This window comes from Quercus robur, chromosome 7 (genome assembly GCF_932294415.1).
Source record: "Quercus robur chromosome 7, dhQueRobu3.1, whole genome shotgun sequence".
NCBI lineage: Eukaryota > Viridiplantae > Streptophyta > Magnoliopsida > Fagales > Fagaceae > Quercus > Quercus robur.
The window spans coordinates 23,199,516-23,213,479 of NC_065540.1; the positions used below are offsets into that span (position 1 = coordinate 23,199,516).

A 13,964-nucleotide genomic window follows, 5' to 3' on the forward strand; every position below is an offset into this window, starting at 1 on the left:
AGGGCTTTTCTATAAAACTAGGATGGACCATGTCTTCAACAATGACGACCTGTGGCAGATTTGATCCCAAAGAGGTTGCTAGCATAGCCAAAGAATCTGCATGAGAATTCTATCCCCTTGGGATTTGCCTTAAAGTGAAGTTCTTGAAACGGGGTTGAGCTTGTCTAACCTATGGTTTTAAAAACCGGACCGGACTGGCCGGTTCAACCGGGAACCGGCCTCTAATTCGGTCTAGTTATGATAAAAAATCGAAAATACCTTAAAAACCGATAAATAGTAAAAATCGGCCGGTTCAACCTGAGAATCGGAAAAATCGGAGGTCGGACCGGTTTTGTAAAATTACTGAAAGAGATCTACAATGAAGCTTTTTTTGCAGTAAAAATCTTCTTTTTTCTCAGATCTGTTGATAGTGAGAACAAATTGTTGCAATAAAGTCTTTTTTCTTAAGATTGGCTATGCTTGAGAGAGAGAAAATGACTGAATATTCATGCTTGGGGTTGAAATTAGCTTTTTGGAGTGGTATCTACAGATCTTCAGTGAGAAAGAGAGAAATGAGAGGAACTGATGATGGTATTGCAGAGATAAATAATGGATCTAACTTCCTGAGATAGAGAGGAAGATAAGGATTTTGTGGAGGCCAAAAGATTGGAAAAATAAAGAGTCTTTGATGGTAAGTAAAGTGGGGAGTGCCGGAGTGGAGTGCTAGATTCACGAGATGTATTAAAAAAAAAAAAAACTTGTGGCTAAGAGTGGCGGAGTGGGAAATTGGATTGTTGAAGAATAAAGAGTCATAACTCATAAGTCAGTGACTTGTCTAGTTAAAGTCATACTATTATATTTATATAAACTAAAAGATGAAACTTAAATATTAATAGTTTTGTCAACCATTACTGACAAGAAAAGAAAGGTGGTATGGAGAAAAAAACACTTTTTCTAATTTTTATATTTTCTTAATATAAGTTATTAAAATTAAAATTTTAAACAAAAATTATTTTAATATTTTAATTAAATTATTTATGATGTCACCGGTTCGACCATTGGTCAGACCTTGGTCCAACCATAAAACCGGTAATTAGATATTTTTTTGGTTCTTTCACCGTACCGGTTTTTAAAACCATGGTCTAACCTTAACAAGATACCCCTGCATGCGTTCATCCCTAACTTCAAACTCACCACTGACTTGCCTAACAACCAATCGAGAATTTGAATACACTTCCACAACTTCTCCTCCTAACTTTTTAACCATTGCCATCCCAGCCAATAAAGCTTCATACTCAGCTTCATTGTTCGTGGCTAGAAAACCCAAACGAAGTGATTTCTCCATCACCAGCTTCTCCGGGATTATTAACATGATTCCTACTCCTAATCCTTTTCAGTTAGCTGCCCCATCCGTGTACACTTCCCATGTGGCAACAGCAGAAACCGAGACCATCATAGCCTCTACTATTCCTTTCCTATCATCAGCGGCTCCTTGTCCTTGAGTGACTCCTCTCAGTACACTTCTTATGGTAGGACTCTACCATAACACTTGGCGTATGATGTCTGTCTCTCCTTCGCTCTAGATTAACAAACTAATTTTCCCTCTGTGAACCAACAAATTCTTCCCTATTCTGTTCCAAGTTGGCCATGGCTAACCAAAAACAAACCCACAACAAAACCTTGTTTCCCACAGATGACGCCAATTGTAAGGACACAAAAATCTGGCGGCCCAAACTCATTTAAAATAGTGAAATTTGTGCTATCCAGTTAAGCTCAAACCAATAGATATTTCTGAAGAGAGTGGGGTAAAACAAGTTGGGCTTAGCTCGAGGATTCAGACAGAGAAGGAATGAACGAAAGCCAAAGATTAAGTAAATAAATGGCTCTTTACAATCTCGTCCGAAGACGATATTCTTGCACAAGGTTGTACACTCTTCTCTCTCACTCTCTCTCTCTATCACTATTCTTGTTCTAATCTCTTTTATTATTTTATTTTTATTTTTTGGGGGGATCCCTTCATCTGGAAGTCCTCTTTCTTTATATACTCCTCAGCTTATTGCATCCTAGCCCTCCATCTACAATCCCCCAGACTCTCCTTAGGACACTTGTCCCTTTAAACTTCTATTGAAGGTGGTAGAAAGAGATACTTAGTTGTGAATTCTACTGTTCAAGTCACTTCTTTATCAATGTAGCTGATAAAGCTGCTGCCAGTAATTTAATGTGGAGGCAGTGGGTGAGTTTTCACTGGAAACTTCCTTCACCTACCTTGACTCTTATTGAACACCATTCTCTCCATTTGGCCTTCCAGGAAGTATTTTGTCCCCTCTCCTCCTATTCTTGAGCGAATCCCTTCCTTAAGCTTAGAATGCTTTCATAATGATAGTCACAGCTTGTTGTATCCTTCCTCAGTCCTCGGATCCCCACAATATATATATTTTGAGAAAAAGTTTTGTGAATATTATACAGTAAAATTTATAATATCTTTAACATTTTCATTACATATTTGGTCATTCCAAGTGATATAGTCCTGTTTTTCTTTTACATTATTAGGGAACACACATACAAAAGGATTGTGGAAGAAGAAGCATGAGTAGAAAATCTTATATATCCTAATTAAAGAAGTATACATTGATATAAAGGCATAACATATACCTTTGTAACATATTCAACATACCCATAACAAAATAATCTTATTGTACCAAACCATAATATATCTCCTTTTAACTCTTCCTAAATGATATAAGGTTGTAATGTCAGTGTCACATCGTAATAATCCAACTATTTTTTATTAGGTAAGGTTCAAGTAATTTTCATTTAACTCTCATAGTTTGGATAAGTTTCATTTAAACCTTATAATTTTAAATCATTTTATTTAAAACTTATAGTTTCGGGCAAGTTTATTTAAATATTAAAATATTGAGTATGTTTTACGTCTTAGTGTTTTTAACATAGATATCCCTCACTTCCCAACTATATATATATATATATATATATATATATATATATTTATATATATATAATTTTTGGGTATGTTTCATTTAAACCTTAAACTTTTAAAATGTTTCACTTAAATCTCAAAGTTTTAAATAATTCTAAACAAAAAAAACAGTATGATACGGGATGTTAATGAGATTTTTATGAAATTGTGAAAAAAGGTTTAAATGAAATGTTTTTAAAAATGATAAGGTTGACGTAAAACATTTTTAAAGTATAAGGTTTAAATGAAACCTGCCAAAAACTACAAGGTTTAGAAAATAATTTACCTTTTTCTCAAAAAAGAGGAAGAAAGAAAGAAAATAATTTACCTTTATTTTTTGTGACTTTAGTCATTGTCTTTATGGTTCATAGGTAAATCTTAGGCAAAGTTTCAAACATATATATAATTGCCTGAGCTTTTTAATCGAATTGGTTGACACTTCAAGATTTTTTCAATAGAAATACCTAAAGTTTAAATTCCTTCTTGTTTTTCTCCCAAAAAATAAAAAAAAAGTTTCAAATTCCTTAGCTTCCAATTATCAAATTAACATCCCCTCAAAAAAAAAAAAAAAAAACCTATCAAATTAACAAAAGAAATTCAAACATATAAATATAAAATTGCATTAATTTTATTGTCTCCACCTATCAAAAAAAAAAAAAAAAAAAGAAGGTTCTCCAATGTTGATTGTTGACCTTTACTCACAAGTCACACATGAGACTATAAGAGGAGGTTAAACCATAAACGCACAAAATGTCGACCTCGGCCTTGGCCCGTACTAGCCGTTGGGTTTCGCGGTCCAAAATACTATTGCATTTCCAAACGAAGCTAATTCTCACATCTTTCTCCACCGACACTGGCACAGCTGACAAGGATAATGATCCGGGTCGACCCGGGCCACCTCCGATCCGGGTCTTGCTCACCGAGTCGGCCGGGCGAGGCGTGTTCGCCACTCGAAGAATCGGAGCCGGAGAGCTTATCCACACAGCTAAGCCCGTCGTTGCTCACCCTTCTCTCTCTAAGATCCACAGCGTTTGTTACTTTTGTCTCAGAAACCTCAAAACTACCTGTCAAAGTCAAACTCAAGCTGTGCAGTTTTGTAACGAAGAGTGCGAAGAGCAATCTAAGGTATTTTGATGTTATAATTATAATGCCCACCACGTGTTTGATGTTTTTTTCTGTTAGGAACAATCTAAGGTATAAAGACTAGTTTTCGCCAGCAAGCGTTTCTGACTCAAATATATGCTTTTGTGAGCTAATAAGGGCTTCACATAGACTCTTCTAAACTAGAGACCGTGTCCATTCTATCTATAGACTAATGTGATCATTCATTCACTTGTGAGTGGTATAGTTAGTTATGTGGTGAAATCTTACGTCGGATAATGATCATAAGAGCGGGTGGTTAATATAATATATCTGGAACCAAACCCATGGGCTTAAGCTTTTGGGTAAAGTGATGTTGCTATATTTTATATTAACTTTTCAATTGACGTCTCTCCAACATTTTATCTCCCTAACAAGTGGTATTGGAATCTGCTTCAACGGGAAAGTGTTTGTTTTTACTTTACCGTGATGGTGATGAATGACACTGTTATCTCCCCAACATAATCTATTTGTAGAAATATGTAGTTAGTTTTAGAATTATATCTCAATTAGCAAATATGACATCTTCTGAATGTCAATTCTACTGTCAAATAAGGATGTTTCACAGGTAGTCTTGTTCATTCACAAACTTGGCATTGTCCCTTAGATTTCATAATTCTACACCATGTAGTTGGACAAATACGGTGATGATGATTCTATGCTGACTGTTGCTTTGCAGGGAACATGAAATTGAGGATACTTATGGTCCGATTGGATTGAGGGGAAGGGAGGGGGGTGTTGACGGGAGTAGAATAGAGTTGGCTGGAAATTAGACTAATTTCTGGCCAACTCTACTATACTCCCCTTTGCTCCCCCTCCCTCCCCCCTCAATCCAAACAGGCCATTGGTGATTAAGACTATCAATTTAATGTATGAGTGCCAATGGCAGAGCAAGAAATTTGTCTTTGAGTGGCATTAAAAGGATTTTAGTAGTTTGTTAGAGATTATAAACATAATTCAAGATGTTTTATAAGTCAATAGATGTATCACAAAAAGTTTTATCAAACTTAATAAATATGTGCAAAGGTTAGACAAAAATATAAGACTATTGTAATGTATGTTTATTCTTTGATCAATTATCATGGAGGTACTATGTAGGTATAAAAGGAAATAAAAATACAAAAGCTAAATATCTCTAATTAAAACTATAGCCAACGCTATGTTAGAAAACTAAAATAATCAATTACCAAATTTGTACTAAAGTTCTTAGCAATTTAAAAAAAATATAAATGAAGAAATTATTTACAAAAAACTTGTACATGGAGATTCTTAGGATGTTCCTTAAGAATTGAAGTTTCTGCAGCAAAATCCTAAGGTGTTTTGATTTCTAAATTGTCAACATCTTTTGTTTTAAAATTGTATTGATAGTTCGTAATTTGGACATACTTAATTATAGTATGGATTTAACGGTAAATCAATTTAGTTCTCAGTAATATTAGTTAGATTTAATAAGATAAAATTTAGCAAATCATGAATTTAGCTTAGTATATTGAAATAATAACATTATTCTGAATGAAATTATACATGAGTGAGAAATAAAAAATATATTTCTTTTGCCTTAAACAAAAATAAGTCAATTAAAAATTTGTGATAAGGAGTTAAAAATTTTGGGGAAAATAATTATAGTAATTAGCAAAGAAACTTTTATATTTTTGCTATAACATGATATGGAAGAGTAGTATCGTGGAGCGAAAGATGTTTAGTGGGGTTGGCTATTGGTCACAACTTGCAAAAGTGAAGCATGAAAAAAAAAAAAAAAAAAAAAAACCTATCTTGTCTTAGTCTCCTAAATGCAGTATCAAAGAAAAAATTGGATTTATTTGATTTTTGGTCGAGTCACAATAGTATCACTTTAATTTTTTATTGGTAAGAAGGTTACGAGTTGGAACAAGATTATGGGCTCTGGAAAAATATAAAAGAAATGCTCAAAAATATAATTTGGGGCCATGAGATCTCAATGGTAAAAACTATTTGAACATGCATAACAGCATAAGTATGTTTAAAAAGATTTTCAAAACCTGCACCTGTGGGGGGGGGGCGCATAGCCCCCTGTGGCCCTTTAGTGGCTCTGCAATTGATGGGTGTAAAATTTATATATTTGTGTGCTTGTATGTCTGTGTCTCTTCCCTATGAGAGATGTGCTATGTACTGGTCACAGTTATTCATTTCGTTCTGCTTATAAATAGTTATAATATGCTACTGAGGAGGGTTAAAATCCACAGAAGTTTTTAAGCATGAGTAGGAAAACCTTGACTAGCATTCTAAGGCTGCTTTTTAATTTACATGCATGAGCAAAGGATAATGCTATGTGGATTGTGTTTAGAGTTAAAAGTAGTTGTTATTTTCTGCGTTTTGTCCATGAGCTTACCTTTTGTTTTCAGATTTAGTATATGCAAAAATAAATATAATTTTCAAAACTGCAATAATTAATCATAATCTGAGTTGCTCACAAAATGTAACTAGTTGGTTTGAGCTGTGAATCATTTTTGGCTCCACATAAAAATGAACTTATGGTTAAATTTTCATGGATTGTAGGCTTTCTACGATATTGAGAAGAGAGCAAATTGGTCAGCCTATGATGATTATTGCCGGTGTGCTATTTTCTCAAAAACCCTCTTATTTTTACTTGCTTGTATGGAAATGGACTAAAATCAATTTATTTTTTGTCATTTTGTATCACAAATACATGCCTGATCTCTTGCTCTTCTATGCCATAGGAATTTTATTTCATATTTTATATTTTATTTTTGGAAGTTGGAACTACATCTTTGGTAGACAATCATAGTGCAGCATGATAATCTCTAATGATGTACCTGTAGTCTTGCTTTCATTTTCAGGATTACAATGTCATGTATATACTGAAAGTATGAAAAGGATTTTCTTCTCTGCTGAAGCTTTGGCTCCTTGAGCTTTTTCCCCTAGTCATAACTGCAGTTACTGCCATATGATAGAGAAAATATGACATAATAAAATATCATACGCTCATAAGACAGCACACACATATCATTGGTTTAAGTTAACGGTATAGCAAAGAATTTGATGCTAAATTAATGTTACACGATTAATTTTTATTGGTTTTACCTATCAACATTTTTTTTTTTGATAGGTAGCCTATCAACATTTAAAACACTTGAGACAGGTTTGTACTGCTTTAAGATCTAGGTTACTTACTTTTCATTATCTCTTTCTATAGAGCACAAGGTTTGAAATACCCACTTCTGGTGAAACGGTTAGCATGTATGGTAATATCAGGATTTGCAGCTGCCGACAGTCTTGACATACTTCAACCTGCTACTTTATCTCCTTTAATGATCTCAGAGGTGAGAAAATAAATTTCTTGGGTTCTTTGTCATAGTCAATGAAGGGAGTATAATGAAAATTTAGGGAAGAAGGATTTATTATTTATTTATTTTTTGAGTTGATTAGAAATATATACATTAATGTAATGTGCTATTGACCTTGTAGCTTGAACCCCTCCCTCTACTCCCCCCAAACACTTATGGCCTGTTTGGATGGAGGGGGGAAAGAGGGGAAGTGGAGGGGAGTAGAGTAGAATTGGCTAAAAAGAAGTTAATTTTGTACTAAATCTACTCTACTCTACTCTCCCTCCCTCTCCCTCAATCCAAACGGACCATTAGTGAATGGGGAGGTATCATCCCACCTACAAGGGCAGGTGGTTTGGGAAGAAGGATTCTAATTGCTCATTATATATGGCTTTTTTTTAATAGAAAAATTTAATATGGTGGAACACTTTAACTTTTTGTTTGGGGAGGGGGGGGTGGGGAGGGGTGGAATCCAGCAAAGTGACTTTATTTTAATCTTCAAATTAGGTGGTTTGGTACCTATCCAATAAAAGAAAAAAAGAAAAGAAAAAGGTGGTATGGTATCTTCTTCTTCTTCTGTTTCTTTCTCAAATCTAATTTATGATACTTAATTGAAGTTCCCCAATTGGAAACAATTTGAAGACTTATATGTAACAGTTCTTCTATGACCACAACTTTTGTACCATAACTTTTATCACAACTCTAATGTGGTTGACTTTAAGTGGTTGCTTACCACTTTCACATGAATCCACCACTTACAGTTGATCAACTATTAGATTTTGCAACTTACACCCTTGAGAATGATGGCGATGTAAATATGCCCCTTCCGTCAACATTTGTTATTGCTGTGCCATTGAATTACAAAACAACATTGTGTTTTAGTTGAAAAATAATGAATTTTTAAAAAAGGATATAAGTAAATAAATCTAAATTAATCAAAACACAGACAAAATTTTCCTCACGGTTCACCTTGCTCCACCTTTTTCCCGCCACCATCGCACAGCCATCAGCCACACCAGCCCAAAGTCACTTCCCATCCACCATGCGCTGCCAAAATAGAAACCATACCTGAAGAGACACAACAGAAAACTTACTCTCTAGATTTTCCAATCAAACTAGCTTTAAATCTTATGCTTCAAATCCCAGATGCAAAGCCTTTAGATATTGAAGCCCATTAATCCACTCACTATTAGATTTATTTATTTAATTTTTTTTTATCAAGAACAATCAGAGCATAGTACCAAATCTGCACCGTCCAATCGCACATGGTTGCAAACCTCCTTCCCCCCCTCCCAAAGAACACTACAACCTCCTTTTCTTACCTGAGATTGACACATAAAGAAGCACAACATCAAAACCATGTGTAAAATTTTCCAAGGCTTTATTTTTATTTTTGAATTTTTCCTCCAACTCTTCTGCTACCTCTTTTATATCCAAAAAAGAAAGTAAAATTTTATCAAGACTCTTTCATAGTCTTCTTCCTCACCTTTTCTCCTTTTCTCTCTTTCAAATTTCAAACAAACCAATAACCAACAAGGGAGATTGGGGGAGAATTTGAGAGAGAGAGAGAGAAAGGTTGTGCATGCCAACCCAAACGGACTTCAATAATTTTAGTTATATTTTTTGATAGAAAAATGGCTGGTATTTTTGAGTATTTTTGTTTATTCTTGGCTGGTGGTGTTGATTGGGTCTGAATGGGTTGATTTATGGCTTCTAAACTGATGGTGGCTTGCAGTGTTAATTGGGATTAACAGTGGCTGGCATGCAGTGTTGATTGGGTGTAGATGTGGTGGTGGTGATTTTTTATTACTTTTTTTTTTTTTGATAGGTAAGAAAGCAATATTATTACTAGAAGAGAAAAAAAGATACAAAGAGTTCACGGTAGTGAACAAAGAACCACAACGACAAAAAGCAATAAAGGAATCAACAACCTATTCTAAGAGACAAAAGAAAATCAGTAATAGTAGAACAATCCGAAAGACCCCAACACCGAGACCAATCGAAGAGAGCTCGTTGGCACAAATCTAACAATTGAGGCATTGATTTCTCAATATTCTCAAAAGAACGCCGATTACGTTCAGTCCAAATAATCCACATCAAAAAGCCTGGTACCAAATTCCAAATATCCGGATCATATTTCCCAAGCTGGTGCCAACAACAAAGTCTACAATTGAACCTGGCATGACCCAATCAATCCCAAACAGCTAAATCATATGCATCTACATAAAATGAGCTAACGAAAAAAAAATAAGAAGATGATCCACAGTTTCCTCGTTACTATAGCACATACAACAACGATTTGTAAGGGGCGACAACGAAGCATAAGATTATCCAAAGTGAGAATCTGGCCATGGGCTATTGTCTACATAAAAAATGCCACCCTTTTAGGAACCTTTACTTTCCAAATGCCCTTCCAAGGGAAACTAGAAGGAGTAACATTTCGAATCTTATGATTAAAAGACCGAGTGTCAAACTTCCCACATCCAGTAAGGCTCCAACAAAGACCGTCACCTCCACCACCCCTAAGAACTTGAGATTGGATCAAGTGAAGAAAGGAGTAAGAAGCTGCTAACTCCCAGTCATTGAATTTTATTACTATTATGATTAATTATGTGTTTTTTTAAATTTATATATATATTTGTTTAAGACAGCATTGTTTTTTGGTGGGTTAAAAGCATGATTATGATAGAAGCTACTGAAAGGATGACAAATCATTGTCATACTTGTCAGTGTAAATTACAAATTCTGATAGTTGAGAGGCTACATTGATAGGGCCTCGATACTAGGAGGGTGTAAAAGGCATTTTTGCCTTCTTTATACATGGTTGTTGGTGCACTTGAGAAAGTTTATTATTCATGAAATTATGAGTAAATAAGTTTGATGAATGAATGGAGAGTTCATTGACAAATAACTATGATAAATTCAATGGTTTTGGCATTTTCCTTTTTTTTTTTTTTTTTTTAGTGATTATACTATATAGACATTTTCCAGATGGTAGAGGAGCTTGGCTTATTAAGGAGTTCCTTCACAAAGGCTAATATCACAGATGAACAGATAGCTTGTATCCTACACATGGCAGAATTTTTTCTTTAGTTTCCATTCTGTTTTCTGTTTCACTTGTTTCGTGCCCAACATATGTATATGTATTTTTGAAAGAGTACATTTCTTTGACATCAGAAGTTCTAACCAAGACATGGTACACTAGTGTTCTGGCACGTATTCGTATTAATGCATTTCGTGTTGAATTGGCTGGGGAATCGTATCAAGATCTTTTTGCATTGGCAGCTGCCTCTGTAGATGCTGAAGCTGGTGTTGGAAATGCAGTTTATATGCTTCCATCGTTCTATAATCATGATTGTGGTAAGCTCTCATTTTCTTCTACTTACCTTAGCACTTGCAGTGTATAAGGAATCATGCACATAGGTTGCTTCTATTATGTATTATTTTACCACTGAGAAATGCATTTTGGGTTTATGTTCAAATTGAGCTGACATGCAAATAAAAGGGCTTGTTTTCAACCACTATATTTTGGTGCAAATGCTTGTGAAATTGAGTTGTCTCGAATATTGATCTTTTCCTTTTTCACCCAAGCTAAACTGAACCAAATGAAATAGCTGAAACTTTCAAGGGATAGTAATGAGGCCCGTATTCACCATTAAAAACCTCTGCAAAAGATGCCTTTGATCCAAAAGAACAAAAAAAAATACTGAATTAGTTGCCATTTCACTGTAGATCCCAATGCACACATATTATGGATACAGAATGCAGAGGCCAGATTGAAGGCACTTCGTGATGTTGAGGAAGGTTTGTCTTTTTTATTGCAATTAATGATTTATTTATTATTTGCTTTGGGTTGTTCCTTCCTTCCCACGTGGTTGCTTTCTTTTCTGATAATATTTACATATTTTGGTTTTATTTTTTAGTACTTTCTAGTAGGGTGTGGCAGACTTGAAAATATGTTGTAAGGTGGAAGAGGAGTCCTAAGCTGGTTGGACAGAGAGACCATCACTCCCATTTTTAAATTTCTAGACAGATTGATGGTTTCTAATAACGTATGCACCACACAGTAGTTTTATCATGTAGAGAAAAAGAAAGAGAAATCACAGACAGATGTGAAGCTGCAATCAATGAGATTTGTCCTGTCATATTTATAAGTAGCCTTCATACTCCAGCATCTTTTTGTTACAAAGTAAGGCTGTTTTCATCTGTTAGATGAGGCCCCATCAAGCTGCTTGTATGCTAGAGCCCATTTGAACAAAAAATTATGAGATATGGGAAAAAGAGAGTATGAAGGCAGTTAGTTGAGACACAACGTTGATATGATCATATGCTATTGGCAAGAAATGTATGAGCTTCATGAGAGGGGAGGGTGTACCTAAATTAAAGAAACAACAAATAAAGGAATATTTTCAACAAAGTCTATCCAAACATAATTTGTAGTTCTTAAAACCACTTTCTTGAGCTCCTTTTTTCTGTTTGATCTGCTGCAATGTGGATAATCACTGGGGGAAAAATGTTAGATCAATGGTTTTTAACCATCACTAACTACTGCACCTCTGCAAGCCGGTTTTGGCATAATTTTTTTTTTTTTTTTTTTGTTTTAGCTAAGTAGTTTATGTTTATGCATACTTATCTTTGTGAATTCTTACACTTCTCTTTAATATCAATGCATTACAAACTTTGTTTGGTATTTTTTAGGGGAAGAGCTCCGGATCTGCTATATTGATGCAAGTATGGGTCATGATGCTCGGCAAACTCTCCTGTCAAAGGGGTTTGGTTTTCAATGCAATTGCCTTAGGTGTTTGTCCCGTGATTAAGGGAATCATATATTTTCTTGTTGAATATGATGTGACATTATCAGTGTGTATTTTTTTATTGTTCAATTAGAAGGATGAATTCCACTTGTGATTTCTATCATTTAATTAGCATTAACCCATAGATAATTTAGTATATTCTGGCCACCTCAATTTTCCATTAATATTTATGTTTATGTTATGATGAGATTATAAAAAGAGAGAAGTAATTGCAATATTGGTGGTATGGACAGCTATGGTAGAAAAGGAAGGGGGGGTGGGGGTGGGGTTGTTCAAGTTTGTTGTGAATATATGAATTTAGATAAATCCGTTAATGACATTTTTGATTAAAAATATGCATCTCCAAATGAGGTTATCAGAAGACAAGAGTGAGAGTGTGAGATGGAGAGGTAAATGAGTTTTGAACTTTTGATTTTTTATTAACTAAAACGAAATCGTTTTTAATGTGAAACTGGAATCCACTAACGCTGAATAGGCCACTTACTTCATATGATATTAAATTACTAATATATATTTAATACAAAATAAAATTGATCACTTTATAATTCACACCCACTGTGCACACTTTTAGGGACATCCATTTCCTTCCCTTATACGCACGCGTTGCTGTTTATGGTGGTCAGTGTCGTACTCATCATCGCACTGGCGAGTGTGGAGGTATCGACAGTGATTTCCCCGGAGTTTTTCCGCATTAGGTGCTTGGCAACATGTTAATCGTGTGTATGTGTTACTAGGGTGAGGTGTGTGAATGTGTGAGTCTCTTTTCTTATTTTATTTTAAGGAGTTGCCACCAACCATTGGTTTTGTTTTAGGTGTGATTGGTCAGCTATTTGTCTAATTTATTTTAATTAACTAAAAATCGATTCAAGGGTTATTAAATTAATTAAGGTTACCAAAGTTTCGAACCAAAGATTTTCAGACTCAAAAGTTCGGTTACGGGTGGGGAAGGTGTTAGACACCCCATATTGCCTATCCAAAGGATAGTACCTTCTTTTAATTTAATCACAATGTTTACATTTTAGAAAAATAAATTAAATACTTGCCATTTGTTTTTGAAAGAATTTTTGTACAAACAATACATATACATAACATATGAATATTATTGCAAAGAATATGTACAAGCAAACATGTGAATATATAAAAATAACATGTGAATATTACATTGCAAGATAGTAAATATATATAGCTGGCATGTGAGTATTATTTACTATGTATCTAGCATATGAATATATACTACTCTACAATATAAAGCAAAAAGGAGAGGAGAGGAGAGGAAAAAGTCACATTATCCCCTTTAAAGCAATAAACATATTTATTCTCATGCATAAACACAACAAACCAAAATGCTTAGTATGGGGGGGGGGGGGGGGATATGCAGTAGCTTGATTATAGACCATTTATTCAATTGAAATGAATTATTTACACGTCACAACCTCTTTAAAAATTGTGTCATTGAAAGGAAATTGATTGAAAACAATTTTATTTATGTAGAAAGGTAAAAAAAAAAAAACACCATTATTTACATTTGAAAAAAAATGAGTATTTTCCTTTTGAAAAAGCTCAAGACTTTTTGGGAAAGACTTTTTTTTTTTTTTTTTTTTGAGAAGCTGGGAAAGAGTTATTTTAAGGAAGAATGTTATAAACTTTTGGGAAAAGGGTTTTGAAAAAGGTTTTTCTCTTGACTTTCTAAGAAAAGGCCTTTTTTTTTTTTTTTTTTTTTTTTTTTTTTTT

At 34.3% G+C, this 13,964-nt stretch overlaps 1 protein-coding gene across 4 annotated transcripts; it reads left to right on the plus strand.

Annotated features, from left to right (window-relative positions):
- Positions 1-3,617: 3,617 nt before the first annotated feature.
- On the plus strand, positions 3,618-12,336 carry LOC126692824 (histone-lysine N-methyltransferase ATXR4). 4 transcript variants are annotated; one of them, XM_050388589.1, is made up of 8 exons: positions 3,690-4,081; positions 6,632-6,687; positions 7,203-7,235; positions 7,349-7,416; positions 10,411-10,480; positions 10,600-10,779; positions 11,152-11,223; positions 12,118-12,336. In XM_050388589.1, the coding sequence occupies exons 1-8, from the start codon at positions 3,831-3,833 to the stop codon at positions 12,234-12,236; spliced, it is 849 nt and encodes a 282-aa protein (XP_050244546.1). In that variant the 5' UTR covers positions 3,690-3,830; the 3' UTR covers positions 12,237-12,336. The 4 variants fall into 4 exon arrangements, with proteins under 4 accessions (XP_050244547.1, XP_050244545.1, XP_050244546.1 ...); XM_050388588.1 differs by lacking the exon at positions 7,203-7,235 and having other exon boundaries at positions 3,620-4,081; positions 7,290-7,416; XM_050388591.1 differs by lacking the exon at positions 7,203-7,235.
- Positions 12,337-13,964: the final 1,628 nt, after the last annotated feature.

Bases quoted from the DNA above. Each gene is read 5' to 3' on its own strand.
- LOC126692824 (XM_050388588.1), top strand. From the start codon at position 3,707: ATGTCGACCTCGGCCTTGGCCCGTACTAGCCGTTGGGTTTCGCGGTCC. The intron at 6,688-7,289 runs GTGTGCTATTTT...CTCTTTCTATAG, and splicing joins GCCTATGATGATTATTGCCG to AGCACAAGGTTTGAAATACC. The intron at 11,224-12,117 runs GTTTGTCTTTTT...GGTATTTTTTAG, and splicing joins ACTTCGTGATGTTGAGGAAG to GGGAAGAGCTCCGGATCTGC.